The 23,443-nt window shown below is 42.9% G+C and overlaps 1 protein-coding gene across 1 annotated transcript in view; it reads left to right on the top strand.

Annotated features, from left to right (window-relative positions):
• The window catches only part of dcaf7 (ddb1 and cul4 associated factor 7), a 41,152-nt gene that overhangs the window by 12,101 nt on the left and 5,608 nt on the right, over nt 1–23,443 (top strand). The window contains exons 3-4 of the mRNA XM_043675363.1: nt 14,635–14,753; nt 18,954–19,163. Of these exons, the coding sequence (XP_043531298.1) occupies nt 14,635–14,753; nt 18,954–19,163 (329 nt within the window). The remainder of the gene's footprint in view (nt 1–14,634; nt 14,754–18,953; nt 19,164–23,443) is intronic.

The following is a 23,443-nucleotide window of genomic DNA, read 5'->3' as shown; positions in this document are numbered from 1 at the left end:
GTATTGTTTGCAGTAGTCTACCATGGGGGACCTTATCAAATGCCTTACTAAAATCCATATATACCACATCTACTGCTTTCCCCTCGTCCACCTCCTTAGGCACCTTCTCAAAGGATTCAATAAGGTTTGTGAGGCACGACCTGCCCTTCACAAAACCATGCTGACTATCCTTGATCACATTATTCCTATCCAGATGTTCATAAATCCTATCCCTTACAATTCTCTCTAAGATTTTGCCCACAACAGAAGTGAGACTCACCGGCCTATAGTTACTAGGGTTATCCCTACTCCCCTTCTTGAACCACATTTGCTAGCCTCCAATCTTCTGGCACTACTCCTGTAGACAACGAGGACATAAAAATCATGGCCAATGGCTCTGCAATCTCCTCCCTTGCTTCCCAGAGAATCCTAGGATAAATGCCATCAGGCCCAGGGGACTTATCTATTTTCACCCTTTCCAGAATTTCCAACACCTCTTTTCTACATACATCTCATCCAAAAGATGACACTGCTGATAGGGTAGTACTTTGTCACCTGTGCATTTCAGGGTCAAGCCCTGGTGTGGGCGGTAACAGAGTAACATAGAAAATGGGAGCAGGAGCAGTCCATTCAGCTGTTCAAACCAGATCAATCTTTCAGTATTATCATGCCATTCAGTATTGTCCCTGCTATGCCCCCATACCCTTTAACATTTAAGAACTATAGTGATTTTATTTTTTAAAAATATGCAATGTTTTGGCCTCAACTACTTTCTGTGGCAGAGAATGCCATAGGCTCAACACTAAGTGAAGAAATTTCTGCTTATCCCACTCCTAAACTGTGACCACTAGTTCTGAACTCCCCAGTCATCTCACTAACAATCTTTCTAGGCACCAGTGAATATTCTCCTAACCGATCCACTCATTCCATATGTCAGCTCTGCCACCCCAAGAATCCGTCTAGTAAACATATTGAAAATGTCTGGTCTTGAACTCTAGTGACTTGACTACTACTGAATTCTGACTGACAGTCTAGTTATTGGAAGTTGAGTCTCCTATGACACTTGGGTCTTTTTCTAATTCTTTGGCATGTGATATTTCACAATCAGTCATGCAGCATGGAAAAGACCTTTTGGTCCACTAGTCTACACTGATCATGTTCCCAAACTAAACTAGTGCCACGTCCTTGTGTTTGGCCCTTTCCTATACATGTACTTAACCAAATGTTGTAGCTGTACTTGCATCCACCACTACATTTACCAGTTCATTGTACACAGCAACCAAAGTTTTTTTTCTTTTTTTTAAAAAAAGTCCCCATCATCCCTTGTAAGTAATTTTTCTCTCACCTTTGCCCGCCATTGTGTTTTGAAACCCCCCCCCCCCCCCCCCCAAACCTTAGGGAAAAAACCTTTGCTATTCACTAAATCTATTCTCCTCATGATTTTACGAACCTCTAAGTCGCCCCTCAAACCCCTACACTCATTGAAAAGGTCACAGCCTATTTTTATAACTTAAGCCCTCCATTTAATCCTCCGGTAACATCTTGGTAAATCTTTTCTGAATCCTCTCCAATTTAAAGATATCCTCCTTGTAACAGGGTGACCAGAACTGCAAACGGTACTCCAAAAGAGGCATCACCAATGTTCTGTACAACCTCAGCATGATGTCCCAATGAATCCTTAGAGTATAAAGGAGTATACTTAAGAGGGAAATCAGGGGGGCAAAAAGGGGACATGAGATAGCTTTGGCAAATAGAATTAAGGAGAATCCAAAGGGTTTTTACAAATACGTTAAGGACAAAAGGGTAACTAGGGAGAGAATAGGGCCGTTCAAAGATCAGCAAGGCAGCCTTTGTGTGGAGCCGCAGAAAATGGGGGAGATAATAAAAGAATATTTTGCATCCATATTTATAGTGGAAAAGGATATGGAAGATATAGACTATAGGGAAATAGATGGTGACATCTTGCAAAATGTCCAGATTACAGAGGAGGAAGTGCTGGATGTCTTGAAACGGGTAAAGGTGGATAAATCCCCAGGACCTGATCAAGTGTACCCAAGAACTCTGGGAAGCTAGAGAAGTGATTGCTGGGCCTTTTGCTGAGATATATGCATCATCGATAGTCACAGATGGGGTGCTGGAAGACTGGAGGTTGGCAAACATGGTGCCACTGTTTAAGAAGGGCGGTAAAGACAAGCCAGGGAACTATACACCAGTGAGCCTGACCTCGGGGGTGGGCAAGTTGTTGAAGGGAATCCTGAGGGACAGGATGTACATGTATTTGGAAAGGCAAGGACTGATTAGGGATAGTCATCATGGCTTTGTGTGTGGGAAATCATGTTTTTTTTTACTTTTTGTCACTTACATAAATCATTTGGAGATGTAGTGGACAGCGAAGAGGGTTACCTCCGATTACAACAGGATCTTGACCAGATGGGCTAATGGGCTGAGAAGTGGCAGATGGAGTTTAATTCTGAGGTGCTGCATTTTGGGAAAGCAAATCTTAGAAGGACTTATACACTTAATGGTAAGGTCCTAGGGAGTGTTGCTGAACAAAGAGACCTTGGAGTGCAGGTTCATAGCTCCTTGAAAGTGGAGTCGCAGGTAGATAAGATAGTGAAGAAGGTGTTTGGTATGCTTTCCTTTATTGGTCAGAGTATTGAATATAGGAGTTGGGAGGTTATATTGCGGCTGTACCTGACATAGGTTAGGCCAATGTTGGTATATTGCACGCACTTCTGGTCTCCTTCCTATCGGAAAGATGTTGTGAAACTTGAAAGGGTTCAGAAAAGATTTACAAGGATGTTGCCAGGGTTGGAGGATCTGAGCTACAGGGAGAGGCTGAACAGGCTTGGGCTGTTTTCCCTGGAGCGTCGGAGGCTGAGGGGTGACCTTATAGAGGTTTACAAAATTGAGGGGCATGGATGGGATAAATAGGCAAAGTCTTTTCCCTGGGGTGAGGGAGTCCAGAAGTAGAGGGCATAGGTTTAGGGTGAGAGGGGAAAGATATAAAAGAGACCTAAGGGGCAACTTTTTCACAGAGGGTGGTAAGTGTATGGAATGAGCTGCCAGAGGAAGTGGTGGAGGCTGGTGTAATTGCGACACTTAAGAGGCATCTGGATGGGTATATGAATAGGAAGGGTTTGGAGGGATATGGGCCGGGTGCTGGCAGGTGGGACTAGATTGGGTTGGGATATCTGGTCGGCAGGAACGAGTTGGACCGAAGTGTCTGTTTCCATGCTGTACATCTCTATAATTAGAGGTCTGAGCAATGAAAGCAAGTGAGCACAACTTTAACCACCCTGTCTACCTCTGACACATTTTAAAGAATTGTATTCCTGAACCCTGGGTCTCCCTGTTCTAAACACTACCCACAGCCCTACCATTTGTTGTTTGTATTAACATCCATGTGCATTTATCTATTTAGCTGCATGATCTAACTCTTTTTTTTGTTTTGTACTTGTGTTGATCTTCCAGTTTAAGAGTTGGAAAATTGATTGTTTTTGACATATTTAAGTAGACTAGTGTTATGACCAAGTCAGGAGGAGTGAACTGAATCCTTGTCCATGCCCCCATAGGTCACAATAAAATTTGAATTTTAAAAAGGGAAGTGATATTAGCTGTTAAAATATTTGTAGAGTACATACACCCATTCCAGCCAGGTTCCTTGAGTAACAAAGAACCAGTTTACTGCAAACAAAACATACTGAAGCAAAGATTATTAATAAAAAGTTTAAACCATACTAACACAACCCCCTTCTTAGAATTTGGAGGAACCGGTGTTGGACTGGGGTGTACAAAGTTAAAAATCAGACAACATCAAGTTATAGTCCAACAGGTTTAATTGGAAGCACTAGTTTTCGGAGTGCTGCTCCTTCATCAGACACTTTAACTACTACTTCTACTTACAGCTGATCTGATTTGTAATCTTTAATACAACATTCTTGTGAACCCCAAATCTTTCACCACCTTGCTTGCCATTCAGCCCATCATATCTGCACTGGTCAACCAAAAACTGAATACTCTAATGAGTTTTGAGATCATAAAACTGACAGACAAACAGAACACCCACAAGATCTCTGATATCAGGGTTCTTAGCAGAGGCAGTAATGCAGAGACTCAAACAAACAGCCCTGCCAACCATCCAACCCAAACTTTGGGTCCACTACGTGGATGACACCTTTGTCATGACTAAACAAAACACGTTGAAGGAAACCTTCAAGGCCATCAATAATATGCAAACTAGCAAAATTCACTAAAGAGAAGGAAAACAACAAACTGCCATTCCTCGATGTCACAGTAGAGTGAACAGTCAGTGGGGAACTTAAACCAGCGTCTACAGGAAAATAGCACATACAGACCAAATCCTGAACTACACAAGCAATCATCCAACACCCACAAAAGAAGCTGCATTAGAACATTATTTCAAAGAGCTACCACATACTGCAACACCAAGTAACTGTGAAGACCAGAGGAAAATCACCTACTCAAAAATAACGGGTACCCAATGAATAGTCTGTGGATTTCTCAGCAACAAACCCAGATAAGCAGACAAAATGTGCCCAGAATCCCTAGCCACACTCCCCTCACCAAAGACATCTCAGACATGACTGCCAGACTACTTAGCCCTCTTGGCATCATGGTGGCCCACAAACCCACCAACGCAATAAAGCAGCAGCTAAAGAACTTGAAAGACCTGATACGGACAACAAGCAAAACTAATGTAATTTACAAAATACCTTGCAAACTACACTGGACAAACAGGCAGAAAACTGGCCACCAGGATACGTGAACATCAGCTAGCCACAATAAAATTAGCCTCTCTCACTAGCATCCTTCCTTACAGATGAGGGAAGGACATCACTTTAACTGGGACAACACATCCATCCTAGGACCAGCCAAGAATTCCTAGAAGCACAGCATTCCAACCGGAATGCTCTTAACAAACACATCGATTTTGACACCATCTACTATCCTCTAAGAAAAAGAATCGGAATTGATATCAATGCAGGAAATTGTGTCACCAACACAGGAAATGACATCACCAATCCAAGGAAGCCTAAACACTTAAATGGAAAGTGGGACTTAACACCAGTGCTTCGCTGGAGGCTCACTGATGTTACCTAGTATAGTGATGAAACATCTGAAAATGAGACTTCGAACTCAGGGAGCAAACTTGCATCCAGAATCTGAATACCCTTTTCCAACTCTGGGCTCATATTTCTGGAGGGTGTAGCAATGCAAGTGAACATCTAATTACTGGTTAAATATTGTGTTTCTGACTCAACTGCCTTTTCAGGGAGAGCGTTCTAGACTTCCACAATCCTCTCGGATTGCTTTCCTACCTAAGCCCCTGATAAATTTTAAGCACTTCAATCAGATCCCCTTTCAATAATTGCTGCTCTGAGGAAAAATAATCCCAGTTTAACCAGTCTTTCCTCATAGCTCAGAGACCCTAGCCCAGGCAGTATTCTGGTAAATCTCCTTTTCTGTATAATCATAGCCTTCCTATAATGTGGTGACCAGAACTGCACACAGTACTCCAATTTTGGTCTAATCAACTTTTTATACCATTCCAGCAAAACTGCCTTGATCTTGTATTCCGTAAATCTGCTAATAAAGGTAAATATTCCTTTTAGGTATGATTTATTATGGTTCACTGTATTGAGGAACAGTGAAGAGTATTGGTTTGCTTGCTATTCAGGTAAGTCATATTATACATACATACAGTATATCTGGGTAATAGAACAGAATGCAGAGTATGGTGTTACAACTTCTGAGAAGGTACAGAGAATAAGAGGTCTATTCAAAAGCCTGATAATAGTGGGGAAGAAGCTGGTCTTGACACCGTTGGTATGTTTTTTTCAAACTTTTGTATCTTCTGCTTTATGGAAGAGATTACAGCTGAGGTGAGAAGGTCTTTGATTATGTTGGTAGCTTTCCTGAGGTAGGAGGAAGTGTAAATGGAGTCGATGAAAGGAAAGCTGGTTGTCGTCTTGGACTGGTCTGGGTTCACAAATGTCTGGAGTTCCTTTGGTCTTGGACAGAGCAGATATCACCTAGGTGTAGCTGTGATGTATCTGGATAGGATGCTATGTGCATCTATAAAATTTGGTAAGAGATATTGTGGACATGTGGAATTTCCTTTAGTATTCTGAGTACATAGTCATTGGTGTGCCTTCTTGACTGTAGCATCGACGTGGATGAACCAGGGACGATTGGTGATGTTTACTCCGAGGGACTTGAAACTTTGACTGTCTCCACTTTAGCACCATTGATACAGACAGCGTGTCCTCCATTCCCCTTCCCAAAGTTGATGACCAGTCCTTCATTTTGCTGACATTATGAGAGAGATTATTGTCTTTACACCATGCCACTAAGTTCTGTATCTCTTTCCAGTACTGTCTTGTCATTGTTTAAGATCTGACCCATTGTGGTGGTCTCATCAGCAAACTTGTAAATAGGGTTAGCACAGAATTTGGCCACACAATGATGACGACTGTATCTGGAGTCAAGAGTGTTTTTCTGGAAATGTACAGCAGATCAGGCAGCATCCGAGGAGCAGGAGAATCGACGTTTTTGGCATAAGCTCTTTCTCAGGAATGAGGCTGGGGGCTGAGAGATGATGGGATAGGGGTGGCTTTGGTGGTGGGGGGGGGGGATAGCTGAGAAAGCGATAAGTGGATGAGGCTAGGGGAGAAGATTGGTGGGAGGTGGGGAAAGAGTGGAGTGGATGATGGGAAAGGTGATGGACAGGTCCGGAGGATGGTGCTGAGTTGGAGGCTTGGAACTGGGATAATGTGGAGGGAATGGAAATGAGGAAGCTGTTGAAATCCCCGTGTGGTTCCAGGTTCCCAAAGTGGAATATGAGGCGTTCTCCCTCCAGACATCAGGTGGTAATGGTTTGGCACCAACTTGCAGGCACCTCCTCCTACTTCCCCCTTGATCACTACCTCACCTCCATCACCAAACCATCATCTCCCAGACCATCCACAATCTCATCACCTCTGGTGATCTCCCATCCACAGCCCCCAACCTCGCTGTCCGTGAACCCTGCACTGCCGATTCTACCTCCTCCCGAAGATTCACAAACCTGACTGCCCCGGTCAACCCATTGTCTCAGCCTGCACCTGTCCCACTGAACTCCTCTCTTCCTACCTTGGAACTGTCCTGTTCCTCTTAGTCCAGGAACTCCCCACCTACATTCCTGACACCACCTCCAAGATTTTGTTTCCCTGGCCCCCAATGCCTCATCTTCACCATGGATATCCAGTCCCTGTACACAGCAATCCGCCACGACAAAGGTCTCCACACCCTTCATTTCCTCTCACGCCGTCCCAAACAGTACCCTTTCACCGACACCCTCATCTGCCTGGCTGAACTGGTCTTCATGCTCCCACCAGGAGGTTGAACAGTTCACCAACTTTGTCAAAACCTTCGACCCCCACCTCAAATTCACCTAGACTATCTCAGACAACTCCCTCCCCTTCCTGGACCTCTCCATCACTGCCTTTGGTGACTGGCTAATCACAGACATATACTACAAGCCCATTGACTCCCACAGGTCCATGCCCATTTTCCCCCCCCCCCCAAACAACCCACTCCTGGCACCTTTCCCTGCCACTGCACGAAGTGCAAAACCTGTGCCCATACACAACTCCCCTGAGCTCTGTCCAAGAGATCCTTCCACATCCGTCAGAAATTTATCTGTACCTTCAACTCCCCCTCCCACCCCATCAAAGACATGCAGGTCCTGGGCTGCCTCCACCGCCAAACCATACCACCCAACGCCTGGAGGAGAAACACCTCCTATTCCGCCATGGAACCCTGCAACCATATGGGATAAATGTGGATTTCAACGGCTTCCTCATTTCCTCTCGCCCGGCCCGCATGCCTCGTTCCTGATGAAGGGCTCACACCTAAAACATCGATTCTCCTCAGATGCTGCCTGACCGGCTGTGCTTTTCCAGCAACACACTCTCAATTCTGACCTCCAGCATCTGCAGTCCTCACTTTCTCCTCCTGTATAGTAACGGGCTGAGTATGTCGCCGTGCAGGACACTGGTGTTGAGGATTATCATGGAGGAGATGTTACCTACACTTACTGATTGCGATCTGTCGGAGAGGGAGTCAAGGATCCAGTTGCAGAGTGAGAGCAGTGTACTATGTCTTGGAATTTGGAGAAAAGATTGGCTGGAGTTATAGCGTTGAAAGGTTGAGCTAAAGTCAATAAGTAAGAGTGATGTCAGTATTCATGTTATTCAGATGTTCAAGGAATGAGTGTAAGGCTAAGGAGATGATTTCTGCCATGAACAGGTTGCGATGGTAGGTGATTTGTAGTGTATCAAGACAATCACAGAGTCATAGAGATGTACAGCACGGAAACTGACCCTTTGGTCCATGCCAACCAGATATCCCAACGCAATCTAGTCCCACCTGCCAGCACCTGACCCATATCCCTCCAAACCCTTCCTATTCATATACCCATCCAGATGCCTTTCAGATGTTGTAATTCTACCAGCCTTCACCACTTTCTCTGACAGCCTGCTCCACACACACCACTCTGCATGAAAAAGTTGCCCCTTAGCTCTATTTTATATCTTTCCCCTCCTCATCCTAAACCTATGCCGTCTAGTTCTGGACTCCCCACCCCAGGAAAAAGACTTTGTCTATTTATCCTATCCATGCCCCTCATGATTTTGTAAACCTCTATAAGGTCATCCCTCAGCCTCCGACACTCCAGGGAAAACAGCCCTAGCCTACTCAACCTTTCCCTATAGCTCAAATCCTCCAACCCTGGCAACATCCTTATAAATATTTTTTGAACCCTTTCAAGTTTCACAACATCTTTCCGATAGGAAGGAGACCAGAATTGCATGCAATATTCCAAAAGTGGTCTAACCAATGTCCTGTATAGCCGCAACATGACCTCCCAACTCCTGTACTCAATACTTTTGACCAATAAAGGAAAGCATGCCAAACTCCTTCTTCACTATCTTATCTACCTGCGACTCCACTTTCAAGGAGCTATGAACCTGCACTCCAAGGTCTCTTTGTTCAGCAACATTCCCTAGGATCTTACCATTAAGTGTATAAGTCCTGCTAAGATTTGCTTTCCCAAAATGCAGCACCTCGCATTTATTTGAATTAAACTCCATCTGCCACTTCTCAGCCCATTGGCCCATCTTGTCAAGATCCTATTGTAATCTGAAGTAACCTTTGCTGTCCACTACACCACCTCCAATCTTGGTGTCATCTGCAAACTTACTAACTACATACCTCTTCTGCTCACATCCAAATCATTTATATAAATGACAATAAGTAGTAGACCCAGCATTGATCTTGTGGCACTCTACTGGTCACAGGCCTCCAATTTAAAAACAACCCTCCACCAGGCCCTCTGTCTTCTATCTTTGAGCCAGTTCTGTATCCACATGGAGAGTTCTCCCTGTATTCCATGAGATCAGACCTTGTTCACTGGTCTCCCATAGGGGAGTGGAGTTGACGTGTGCCATTACTAACCCCTCATAGTCCTTGATGGATGTCAGAGACAACGAGTGGTAGTTATTGAGGTGTCACCGGAATGATGATGGTTTTCTTGAGATAGGTAGGAACCTTTGATTGGATTAAGGAGAAGATAAAGCTGTCTGTGAAGTCTCCTGCTAGCTGATCCACGCAGAATCTGTGTGCACGTCCAGGAAATCCATCTGGGCTGGTTGCTTTCTTTGGGTTTACCCTCAAGAAGGCTGATGTGACATCTGTGGCAGTGACTCAGGGAACCGGTGCATCTGAGACTGTCTGGGCAGTTGACATAATTTGGCTTACCTTCAGTTCAAAACGAGCTTGTGAGGGAAGCATTGTTGTCATGCAATTCTACTTGACTTTGGTTTGTAGCCTGATGTATTGTGTAAGCCTTGCCTCAGTGAACATGTGTTCATGTGTCTTGGTCTAATGTTGTCTCTTGGTGTCCCTGATGGCTTTGGAAGGTCATTCTTAGATTTACTGTATAGATTAGGGTCACCCAACTTGAATGACTCTGACCTGGTCTTCAGTAGGGAATGTATTTCCCTGGAAACATGGTTTCCAGTTGGGCACGTTTGGATTAACTTTATTGGCACACAGTTCTCTAACTTACATTTACCACCTTGTCCACCTTATCTGCCTACCCTTCTCTGATCTGTGAATGTACACCTCAAAGTCCCTCTGATCTTCAGTACTTCCCCGCATCCTACCATTCATAATTCTCTGCCTTGTTATCCCTCACCAAATAACTGCCTCATATTTTGCCAGATAAAATTCCATTTTTCACTGTTCTGCCGAGCCAACCTGTCTGTGATACCTTCCACTTAAGATTAATAGTTATCTACTAATTACTGCTCTATCATTTTGTGTCATCTGTAGGCTTCTGGATCATACCCACTTCATTTAAAATCAAAATTATTAATATACACCACAGCACTGAGCACTGTGGAACCCCACTGGAAATTGTTTCTGAAACTGGAAGTCAATCTTCTGCCTCCTGTCTTTCCGCCAGTTTGGATCCAGTGTGCCATTTTGTACATTGGGCTCTTACTTTCTTGACCCAAAAAGGACCTTATCAAAAAATTTTTGGAAGTCTGTGCAGACCACATTGAATGCATTAACCTCCTCAGCACTTCACTTCCCTCACTAACAAATCCCTGACTATTGTTACCGTTCCACACTTTTTCCCTCTTCTCTTCCCAGCAGCCCAAACCCCAAGTATCTGGAATGGTTCTGAAGAAGGGTCATTGGACTCGAAACATTAACTCTGCTTTCTGTTCATGGATGCTGCCAGATCTCAGATTTTCAAACAATTTCTGATTTTGGGCATCCACAGTCCTTTTGGATTTTTAACTAAAATCCCTTACTCTATTAAGTGGAAAAAAAAATCTGAAGTGTTAAAATATTAATTATGTAAAGTTTTAAGCTGTACTGATGGCCTAATGTAAATCCATATCCAGTCACAGCACAAGAAATTCCACTAATAACCTCCCTATGTTTGTATTCAATTTCCCTCACAATGAGCAATAACATTTGAGCGCTTTTTTTGTGATTCATTCACTTGGTGACCTGGATTCCTCTGTCTTTCACTACTTGTTTCTTAATTCTTTCTGCCAAAGTTAACAATTTCACATTTTGCACATTCTTCTCCATTTGCTGCACCTTTATCCATTCACTATTAACCAGTCTTTATCCCTTTGTATCCTTATGTCCTCTTTACAATTCACTTTGTTTATAAAGTATTTACAGTACAGTATATAGGTTGCCCTTTAAGCATACCTCTTTACCCATCATTGATGATAGGCAGTATGCTAATTGTTACCTAATTTGCTACCCTTTTCAAATGCATGTATTAATAAATCAAGTCCTGTTTTCTCCTAACTGAGAGTCTATGGCTTGTACCTGATGAGCACTTTGAAGATCATAACATTTTAAGAATTTTCCTCCTTTTGAAGCTCCAACGTTTTATTTTGTATGTGGGTACCACGATTCAAGCATTTTAAATTGAGTAGTGAAATAATGCATCTCACCCTGTAACAAGAATGACCGTTCTGAATCAAGATTTATAATGAAGCTCCAGTTATTCCGCTCCCTACAGTGCAGTAAGAAGCAATTTGACGCATGCTTACTCCACACACAGTTACCCAAGATTTGAATCCAAACTAGGTCCCTGGCGCTGTGAGACAGCAGTGCTAACCACGGAGCCACTGTCATCCCTTGCTAGCGAGCTTAACAAAATTAAATTTATATCTCCAGCATATTAATTCAGATTGTTCCTGTCATAATTTTATCTGCTGTTCCAAAGGGTATTCATGCAGAGATGATCAGACCACATTGTGTTTTCTTCAGTTGACAGTTACTTTAGGGTATGTTCAACGTGGAGCAGTCTCGATAGAGTCATGAAAACTGCCCTTGTTACTTAGTCATGTGAAGTTGCCTTTCATTACTATATCACAGAACAGAAGAGATTTCTCTGACATGAGATATAGTTAGCTCAAAGCTTCCTATTGAAACTGTTTAAAACTATATCAAATTTAATTTTGTCACAGCTTCAACAGGCATTTAAACTGGCTTGACATTTATTATCATTAACACTGTGCTGCTTCCCCTAAAACTAGACCATAATCTTACTCCCCCTCAACTGAAATCAAGCCAGCAAGGCTGCAACTGCCTACAAACTGAAGACAAATATAGAAAGTTGACTGAGCAGCAGAAGGTGGAGTAAAGTTGAGAATGGTGATGTCCTGCAAGAATTTGTGTTGAATAGTCAATTATTCGCCATAATTAATATCCTGTTGTTTAGATGTTGGAATGGAAAGGCATTTAAATCTGCAGTGACTCAAATATAAACAGAAATCTAAGCACTGTAAATGGAAGCACCATTTATAGGCTGAGTAAATGACCAGGACTAACAAATGGATTTCAGTCTAAGCCATTGTGAAGTCATCCACTTCTTGAAACTAAAAAGGATTGAACATGATACTTTCTAAATGCTGAAACTAGAAAGTTTGGAGGAATAGAGAAACTTGGAGGTCCTTGCATGTCAACAAAAGAAGCTCGATTATCTGGCATTCAATTATGAATATTTTGGATTATCCAGACAAGATTGCATGGTCCTGATGCATGGTGAAACTATGATTATCCAGCATTTGATTAACCAAACGAAATACTTCCTGCCTATGGCCTTCAGATAATCGAGATTACTCTTCACTAAGTATACGCTCAGCAAATCAAATTCGTAAAGTGTGGTGCTGGAAAAAGCACAGCAAGTCCGGCAGCAGCCAAGGAGCATGGGAGTTGACATTTTGGACATAAGCTCTTCATCAAGAATATGTACTCTTCTGCTCCTTGGATACTGCCTGATCTGCTGTACTTTATCCAGCACCATGTTTTTCGACTCTGATTCTCGAGCATCTGCGTTCTCACTTTCTCTGAGAAAATCAGGAAGGCTAAATGTTGTCCTTTGGATTTAGAGCAATGGAAAACTAAGGGATAGACATCAAGACTTTACCTGTACAAAACTCAGGTTAGACCATGTGTGGAATAAATGAGCAATTCTGGGCAGAGTGGAGGGTAGATTTACCAGAGCGATACTTGGACTCCAAGAATTTAATTACAAATGTTAGAAAACTATGATTCTCTTCCCCTGGCCTTCGATATGAGGTGATTTGATCAATTTTTCTGTCTAACAAAATGCAATTGAGCTCCTCCAATTTGCTGTTGGTAAATGTGTTTCTAATTTCTTGTCCTTGCCCACTGAGGCTAATTATAGCCAGTGTGGTATTCACTGTGTATCTGTTTTACAGTGACTGTAATTACAGCTTTTGGCTGTGTTTGGGATTCTTTGCCTTCCTGCTCTGTCTTCTAGTTCATTCACTTACTAAGACATTACAACCCCAATCCTGTTTTGGACTCGAGCATGAATGATGCACTGAAGGATGAGGGATCTCCTAGAAAGATGGACAGAAGCTTGAGGGGGAGCAGCAGTAATGCAACCTCTGAACTCACAAGGAGATATATTTGTTTTGCAGAAGTTTGGCAATGCTGCAAAGTGTGGTACTATGCTGGAAAATTCACTGCAGGCTAAACCTTAAATTTGCAAACACATTGTTTAATCAGAGGCTTGTTTGTGTAACCTCTGGTAAGTTATGAATGCCACTTGGTGTGAGAAATAATTAAACAAGCAGGACAAAGGTCAACATGTACCATGTCTTAAATATTGATTGCTTTTGTTTTCACTTTTTATTCTTCCTTCAGAAGATGCATGAATTCGATCTTGGCTGGTTATTATACATAAATTGGTATTATACGGTTCATACCTCATGTATACACCTGAGTATACTACTAGGGACAATGGAGAACCTGGCTGATTTGGTCTCCCTCTTGTCCAGACCAGTTTAGCTGAAGTCAATTAGGATTCCTGACTGTCATCATAGTTTAACTCCGCATATGCTAAGAATAAAGCCTATAGTGTATCACTCAGTCATATGCTGTACACTGACAGAATTTAAGGCAAAATACTGAAAACCTGTAACAAATTTAGAAAGTTTCCAGAGCCTGTGGCTGTCGACGAATCAAAACCATTCACTTTGTTAAGCAGCTGTAAATTTCTGCGGCGAGCTGAATTTTCCAACACTCAATCATGTATAAAGAGATTGCAACAGATGTGTTATGCAGTCACGCTACCATCTTTGTATTTGAACTTCTCTGCCATTGCCACGCCTAAACGTGGACCCCTATTGTGACTTTTTAACCAAAACTGTTTCCTTATTTCTCCTTTCTGAGAGAGCTGGCATCGAACAAGATTTTGTCTCCATATCAAATGACTGGAAATGTATTCACTGCTTCCAGTTCTCATCCTGCTATAAAATAAACAAGCCAGTGGGATAAATGCAGTGGGTTTGCTGAGTTGTTGAAATGTTAACAACTTTACTGTTTTCTTTCATTATGAAATCTCATCTAAAATCCTCAAGATTATGAAGGGTATTGACAAAACTGATTGAACCTTTTACTGTAAAAAGTATACCTCAAAAGAGCAGGTGGAATTCAAATTCACAAAGCTGTTAAAACTTTTCAGTACAGAAGTGAGGAACCAGGATTTTGTCAATTTTGTAATGATTGCTCTTCTCTCTGCAGGTACTTCCAGCATAGACACCACATGTACAATCTGGGGTCTGGAGACAGGACAGGTACTCGGCCGAGTCAATTTGGTCTCTGGGCACGTGAAAACACAACTTATTGCTCATGATAAAGAGGTAATGAGGTCTTTGACCATCAGCATGTGCGGTTCAGTTCAGGATATGTGTATACCCAGTAAGTCAGTTAGTGAAGGGATCGTGCAGCTGGACAGTACAGAACACCTGGTCTGTATTTTGGTTCTAGATTCCCAATAAGTTAGCTGCTTTGATGGGGGAAAATGTATTGTGATTACAAGTTAATGGACACGTTGGTTGCAATCTTTCTAAATGCCCTCTCCAAGAAAGGAGGGGGAGAGAGCAGTAAACTTTATGCTAGTTAGCCTAACATCTGTCATTGGGAAAATGCTGGAGTCCGTTATTAATGTGATATTGGTAGGACATTTAGAAAATCATCATGCAGTCAGGCTGAGTCAAAGTGGATTTGTGAAAGTGTTAATAGTGTTTGACAAGTTTTTTGAGGTTGTAACAAGCAGGACAGATGAAGGAAAACCACTAGCTGTAGTGAATTTTAAAAAGTTAGCATGCGTGTACGATAAGTGATCAGAGAGGCAAATAGAATGTTTCAATCCTTAAATGGCGACTTTCCTTCACTAGATCGCAATCCAAAGCCAAAGAAATGAAATAAGGTGGAGGAGTTTTGGTACACTACACTACAGAGGTCAAACTGACTCTGCACTTAAAACACTGTAGAGTAGTTCTTCTATAACACAATGGTTGTGTTCTTGTACAACCCCACATTGTACTCCAAAGACAGCACCTAAAGTCTTGGCCATGTAGTTGTGTTACAGTCAACACATGTTTTAAAAATTCGCGCTTTAGAAACAGTGTCCACACTGTGTTAACAAAACAAATGTTATAGGAGAACAACCTGTATAGTTTTGAATCTCCTTACTTTAGGAGGGACAGACTTGCATTGAAACCGTAAGCAGTGTATTGTTTCCTGGGATGAAAGGGTTGCTTTGAGGAAAGGTTGAATGAGTTGTGCCTAAATTCATTGGAGTTTGCAAGAATGAGAGTTAATTTTATTTAAACATGAGATTCCAACAGGGCTTGAAAGTGCAGATGTTGAGATGATGCTTTCCCTCATGTGGAATCTAGAGTAACGGAGCAGAATTTCAGAATAAGAAGTCTCCTGTTTTAAACCAGATAAGAAATGGAATTTCTTCTTGGAGGGCTGTTAATCTTTGGAATTTGCTTCCACAGAGAATAGCGGAGGCTGGTTTATTGACTGTATTTCCAACTGAGTTGGATGGCTTTTTGATCTACCAAGAGTCTTGATTTATGGCTCAGAGGCAGGAAAGTGCAGTTGAGGCCAGAATTCAATCAGTCATGACCTTTTTTGAATGATGGAGCAAGCTGAAGGGGCCAAATCGTCTTGTCCTGATCCTAATCTTATCTGGTTTTAAACGGATTGCTGATGAACAAAGATGCTATTGTGGAACTGCAACAGTTATTTAATCTTATTTTATTTTATGTCTGAAGAAGTACTGAGATATTCTGTATTGGTAGGTATATTTTTGCATCTCCAGTCATTTAGACAATTGATCCAACACTTGTTGCAATGATTTAGTGATCAGGACAGTTTTGCTGTAGCTATCACTTGCTGACAGTTCCTTAATCATGTTCCGTTATTCTGCATAATCCGGCATATTGATCGGTAGTAATTGTACAAATGAGCGCGGTGTCTACTGGACTGCAAATGTTCTTAACTGGTTAGTAGTAAAATATGTTAATGATTTAGCAACACTGCTTCAAAGTAATAAGTATTTAAAAACATCTGAATGATGCTCTCAGTTCCTGATATGTGAATAGAGGCAATGAATGGAACAAAAACACTTTTTTTTAAAATGTTGCATGAGATCTGTTCCAAAGCGTCTTTGGGCGTAAAACTTTAACGCTGCGTTTTTTTTTCCACAAATGTCGCCAGACCTGCTGAGTTTCTCCAGCACTTTCTATTTTTATTGTATGAGATTTGTTTGACTTGTTCCCAGCGTCTGGGTCCTGTACATTGGGCTATGCAAGGTAACCAGAATCAGTTAATACCAGTGACTCCCTGGAGGTGGTTTGTTTAAGCTGCTGGCCTCACTGAGACTTGCTGGTTTGATATTTGGTTTGCAGCCAGTGCAATCCTGTACTTTATGCACAGATTGTAGAATGGAGGCTTTGTAATTGTAGCTAAACTAAAAATATTGGCATTCTGAGCAGCACCTCTTAATGGCAGAGCACATGTTAGGGAAGAACTAGATGTACTAAGTACGATGAAAATTGCTAACTGTTTTGGCAGCAGTTGAATGATTATTTGTGCTGCTTGCCTAAATTGATTTTCATTCGTTCTGCTGATGTGAGTGAAGAAAGATGGTGCTATCATGGAGTAGTGCAGATGGAGGAGATTTGCCCCATTGAGTCTGCAGCTGTGCCAGTGATTGGGTAATTATAGACATGTTTAAAGATATCTTTATTTTCAAAATAACTTTCATTTGCTAGAACTTAAAACTCTCAAGTTGAGTGGTGGGCATATGCATGGTTGTTAAGTGTATATGGGAAAAATGTAGTTAACCACTTTGCTACTGGAAGGTGGATTATTATTTTAATGGTGTTAGGGTGAAAAGAGGGAGGTGCAACTTGTATACCAGTTGTTGAAAATAAGTACATAGGTGGTAAAGAAGGCAATGGCATGATGGTCTTCAGAGCAAGAGGATTTGAGTACAAGAGAAGGGATATCATGCTACATTTGTACAGGGCTTGGTAAGACTGTACCTGGAGTATTGTGTGCAGTTTTGGTCTCCTTTATTGGAAGAAGGATGTTCTGGCTATGGAGCAAGTTCAACAGAGGTTTACCAGACTTATTCCTGGTATGGCAGGACTGAACTAGGAAGAGAGACTGGGTAGGTTATGACTATTTGTTGGGGTTTATGAGAATGAGGGAGAATCTCAATGAAACCTATAGCATTCCAAAAGGACTAGTCAGGCTAAACACAAGAAAAATATTCCCAATGAATGGGGAATCCAGAATCAGGGTTACGGTTTAAGGATTATTGAAAGTAGGCCATTTGGACTGAGATGAGAAACTTCTTCATCTGGAGAGTTATGAGCCTGTAGAATTCTCTGCCATAGAAAGTGGTTGAAGCCAAAATATTGAATCTTCTCAGAAAGAGCTGCAGTTCTTGGGCTGGGTCATATTGAACAGTGGGACAGTTTTGAAGAGCTGAATGGCCTACTTCTATTTTTTGTTTCCAGTGTCTGCTGCTTGCCCTAATTTGGGGATCGGTTTAGCTCAGTTGACTGGGTGGCTGGTTAGCCAACAGCAATGGTTTGATTCCTGCACAGGCTGAGGTTACTATGAAGGCTTCTCCTTCTCAACCTATCCCCTCACTTGAGGTGTTATGACCCTCTGGTTAAAACACTACTTACTAGTTGCCTCGAATGAGAGCAGCTTATAGTCTGGTAAGACCACTGTACACTGGTACCATAGTCTGATAAGACTATGGTGACTTTTAAATTATTCTTTTGGCCTTATTTACTGATTTGTGCGGGGGAGGGGGAAACAAGTTGAAGTAAGGTAATGGAAATGTACAGCACAGAAACAGATCCTTTGCTCCAACTCATTCATGCCAACCAGATAGTCTAACATAATCTAGTGTGAAGTGAAATGTTTGTTCCACTTTCTGCAGTGCAGATGCCTATTTAGATACAGTATTGTGTCTGGATAACAGCATCTTCCATTCTGAATGTTGTACATCAGCATCAAATACTTCTGTGATCGCTGCAGCATGGCTAAATGCAGCCTAAAACTCTCTTCACTCTGCACATTGAACAAATTGAACATTAAGTATGGGTATTATACCATTGAAGTCACCTTCATTTTGTCAGGCAATCTGCTGGTTCTCTGTTATTGCCAGTTAGTTACTGAACTGAGAACAAGTTCTGCATTTTTGGGCACATTATGAATGAGACTGGCTGCATGTTGGACTTGTCAGACAGTGTAAGTGATTAGGCTGAAAAATGATAGTTTCTCTTTGCAAAGCTGATGGCTCACTACTTTCATTCTTATTTAAGATGAGAGAGGAGAGAGTGGCAGACTGGAAAACATTTCTAAGACATAATAACTTGACAAAAATAAATGTGGAGAAGTTGAAAGATGAAACAAAATTGAAAGCACTTTATTTGAAAATAAACTGTGGTATCTTCCTCTCCTTTTAAAGTGCTGGTGGTAAGGCAGCATGATTGCTTAAAGTTGCTGTTCTCTCCCATCTGCAGGTTTATGACATTGCATTCAGCAGGGCAGGAGGTGGTAGAGATATGTTTGCCTCTGTGGGTGCAGATGGTTCAGTACGCATGTTTGACCTTCGGCACTTGGAGCACAGCACTATCATCTATGAAGATCCCCAGCACCATCCATTGCTTCGCTTGTGCTGGAATAAGCAAGATCCCAATTATCTGGCTACCATGGCAATGGATGGAATGGAGGTGAGTAGGGATAAACATGTTTGAAAATTAATAATATCTTGATGACCTAATTGACATTTCTCCCATGTGCAGAACTGAGATCTGCACACTGAGGCAGTCTTGCATTCAATTCCAATCTGTTGTGATTTAGCACTTATTTCTTTTTTGGGCGTGTTGTGGGGAGAGAAAGGAGAGAGAAACTGTGTCCCCCTATTCCTTGAACTGTACAGTGAACACAGCGTTAAATACTGAAAACAAAATTTTAAGTTTTAAAATCACTAATGGATGATTAGCCACATGAAAGCTTACACATGAACGTTAGGCAAACCAACTAAAGATATTCACAGATTGGAGGCTATTATTCCAATGTAAACATCATGCCCAGTAACACACGATGCATGTATAGTTTGTATGTTGTGTAATTTCATGTGGGTCAGTGCAATTTGATACTTCTGAAGAGTGAAGATATGGGTCTAACGGTTGTATATTTTGCCCCAATGCAGATGAGGCAGTACGTTATATAAAACCATTCCTTTTAACATCAGGTTAATAGAAAAATTACCTTGTTGTTACTTTAATCCTTCAAGCCCAGGATCATTTTATTGTGATGGTGTGATAGTATTGCTGTGTGTTCATTATTTCAGACTTTTGTGATTGGTCAGTGGAAATGAACTTTAGACTACAAGTCCAGTTAGGTCACACCAATGTCTTATCCACGCTGCACCCCAGTCATACTTTGCAAGTTAATTCACAATGTAACTCGATCTTTGCTGTACCAAACTAGTGGTACGATTGAAAGAATTGGCCATGCTGAGTTTTCTACAAATCATGATGTAACTGCAGTAATTATTTGCGTACTATTTTGCAGGCGAGCAACTGAGACTGCTTTGCAATTTGCCTACTGTTGAGAAGATCTGTACTGCTCAACAGGAGCGAATCAGAAAACACTGTATTAACCTTCAGCAAAGGAGAGTGGCATCAACAGCTACCAATGTAGTCGGAGATGCTCAGACACAGAGCGCAAACTAAAATGCGAGCTGGTGCTAATTGCTTTTGTGGTTATGAGCTCTTCATTACACTTACGTTGTCATAAAAGCATTAGAGTCACCGAGATCTACGGCATAGAAAAAGCCCCTTTGGCCATTGCGGCCTGGCTATTCAAACATAACCACCTACATATGATAACTCCATTTTTCAACACTTGGCCCTTAGCCTTCTATGGGGAGAAAGTGAGGTCTGCAGACGCTGGAGATCAAAGCTGAAACTTTATTGCTGGAACAGCACAGCAGGTCAGGCAGCATCTAGGGAACAGAAGATTCGACGTTTCGGGCACATGCCCTTCTTCAGGAATCCTGAAGTTTCCTGAAGAAGGGCATGTGCCCGAAACGTCGAATCTTCTGTTCCCTAGATGCTGCCTGACCTGCTGTGCTGTTCCAGCAATAAAGTTTCAGCCTTAGCCTTCTATGCCTTGTCATCACAAGTGCTCATCTAAACACGTTTTAATTGTTATGAGGGTCTCTGCATCATCCTTACATTGAGTGTTTTAGATTCTCACTACCCTCTAGGTGAAACATTACTTCCTCACATATCTAATAGACCTTCTGCCCCTTGCTTTAAATCTATGCCCCCTAGTCAGTGATCATCCCCCCCCCCCCCCATCAAGGGAAAAAGTCTTTTCTTGTCTACCCAGCCAATGCCCCTCATACTTTTATACATCTCAATCATGTCTTCTGTCATCTCTGCTCTAAGGCAAACAGCCCCAGTCTATTCAATCTCTTTTCATCACTGCTTTTCTCCAGCCCAGACAACATCCTGGTAAATCTCTTCTGCACCCTCTCCTGTGTGATCACATCCCTCTTATAATCTGGATTCCAGAACTCCACACAGTACTCCAGCTGTTGCCAACCAACATTTTTTACAGTTCCAGTGAAATCTCCTGCACTTAAATTCTATGTCTCATTAGTTTAATAAAGGCAGAGATACCACGTACCACCTTAACTGCTTTATCCACCTGTCCTGATACTTTAAGACACCAGTAAACATGCATACCAAAATCCCTCTGATTCTTGATCATTCATGGAAGCTTACCATTCATCATGTATTCCATTAGGAGAAAGTGAGGACTGGAGATCAGAGCTGAAAAATGTGTTGCTGGAAAAGCGCAGCAGTCAGGCAGCATCAAAGGAATAGGAGAATCAACATTTCAGGCATAAGCCTGAAAGAAGGGCTTATGCCTGAAATGTCGATTCTCCTCCTTTGATGCTGCCTGACCTGCTGCGCTTTTCCAGCAACATATTTTTCATCATGTATTCAATTGCCTTACTTGACCTGTCCAAGAGCATCACTTCATATTTATTCAAATTGAATTTCATTTATTGCTGATTAGCCCACCTGACCAACTGTCTATATCCTCTTGTAGTCCAAGGCTATCCTTCTCACTTTTTACCACCTCACCAATTTTTGTATGGTCTGCAGACTTATTGATCAACCCTCCTACATTCAAGTCTAAATTATTTATATACATCACAAAGAGGGAACTTCTCGACACTGAATTCTGTAGAACCCTAGTGAATACAGGCTTCCAGTTGGGAAAATACCTCCCAACTACTGTCCTCCCAACTACTGTCCTCCGCTTCCTGCCATTCAGCCATTTGTGGATCCAATTTGCCAAATTTCCTTGGATCCCATGCGTCTTAACTTTTGCTATCAATCTCCTATGCAGACCACAGGATTCGTGGTGCTGGAAAAGCACAGCAGTTCAGGCAGCATCCGAGGAGCAGGAAAGTCGACGTTTCGGGCAAAAGCTCTTCATCAGGAATACAGGCAGAGTGCCTGAAGGGTGGAGAGATAAATGAGAGGAGGGTGGGGATGGGGAGAAAGTAGCATAGAATGGGTGTGGGGATGAAGCTGATTGGGTGTGGGGATGAAGGTGATAGGTCAGGGAGGAGGTGGAAAAGAAGATAGGCAGTTAGGACAAGTCAAGGGGACAGTGCTGACCTGGAAGTTTGGAACAGGGGGGAGGTGGGGGGAAGGGGAAATGAGGAAACTGGTGAAGTCCACATTGATGCCCTGGGGTTAAAGTGTTCTGAGATAGAAGATGAGGTGTTCTTCCTCCAGGCGTCGGGTGGTGAGGGAGTGGCGGTGAAGAGGCCCTGGACCTCCATGTCCTCGGCAGAGTGGGAGGGGGGGTTGAAATGTTGGGCCATAGAGCGGTGTGGTTGATTGGTGCGGGTGTCCCAGAGATGTTTGCTAAAGTGCTCTGCGAGGAGGCATCCAGTCTCCCCAATGGAGAGGAGACCGCATTGGGAGCAACGGATATAATAAGTGATATTGGTGGACGTGCAGGTAAAACTTTGGATGTGGAAGGCTCCTTTAGGGCCTTGGATGGAGGTGAGGGAGGAGGTGTGGGCGCAGGTTTTGCAATTCCTGCGGTGGCAGGGGAAGGTACCAGGACAGGAGGGTGGGTTGTTGGGGGGCGTGGACCTGACCAGGTAGTCACAGAGGGAACGGTCCTTGCGGAAAGGGGTGGGAAGGGAAATATATCCCTGGTGGTGGGGTCCGTTTGGAGGTGGTGGAAATGTCGGATGATTTGGTTTATGTGAAGGTTGGTAGGGTGGAAGGTGAGCACCAGGGCGTCGGTGGTGTCTCGAACGTATGTGGGGAGTTCCTGGACTAGGGGTGATAGGACAGTGTCGAGGTAGGTAGAGATGAGTTCAGTGGGGCAGGAGCATGCTGAGACAATAGGTCGGCCAGGGTGGTCAGGCTTATGGATCTTGGGAAGGAGGTAGAACCGGGCAGTGCGGGGTTCCCGGACTATGAGGTTGGAAGCTGTGGGTGGGAGATCTCCTGAGGTGATGAGGTTCTGTCTGGTCTGGGAGATGATGGTTTGGTGATGGGGGGTGGGGTCATGGTCGAAGGGGCGTGTCCTCGAGTTGGCGTCTGGCTTCAACGTGCTGCCTCCACTCCCTCTGCTCCAATCCTGACCTCACCATCAAGCCAGCAGATAAGGGGGGCACAGTGGTAGTCTGCCGCACTGACCTCTACACCGCTGAAGCCAGACGCCAACTCGAGGATACCTCCTCCTACCGCCCCCCCCATCACCAACACATTCCACCCTGACCTTAAATTTACCTGGACCATCTCTGACACCTCCCTCCCCTTCCTGGACCTCTCCATTGGCGACCGACTTGACACTGATATTTTTTACAAACCCACCGACTCCCACAGCTACCTGGATTACACCTCTTCCCACCCTACCTCTTGCAAAAATGCCATCCCGTATTCCCAATTCCTCCGCCTCC

Source organism: Chiloscyllium plagiosum, chromosome 33 (assembly GCF_004010195.1).
Source record: "Chiloscyllium plagiosum isolate BGI_BamShark_2017 chromosome 33, ASM401019v2, whole genome shotgun sequence".
Classification (NCBI taxonomy): domain Eukaryota; kingdom Metazoa; phylum Chordata; class Chondrichthyes; order Orectolobiformes; family Hemiscylliidae; genus Chiloscyllium; species Chiloscyllium plagiosum.
This window is presented reverse-complemented; position numbering and strand designations above follow the sequence as displayed.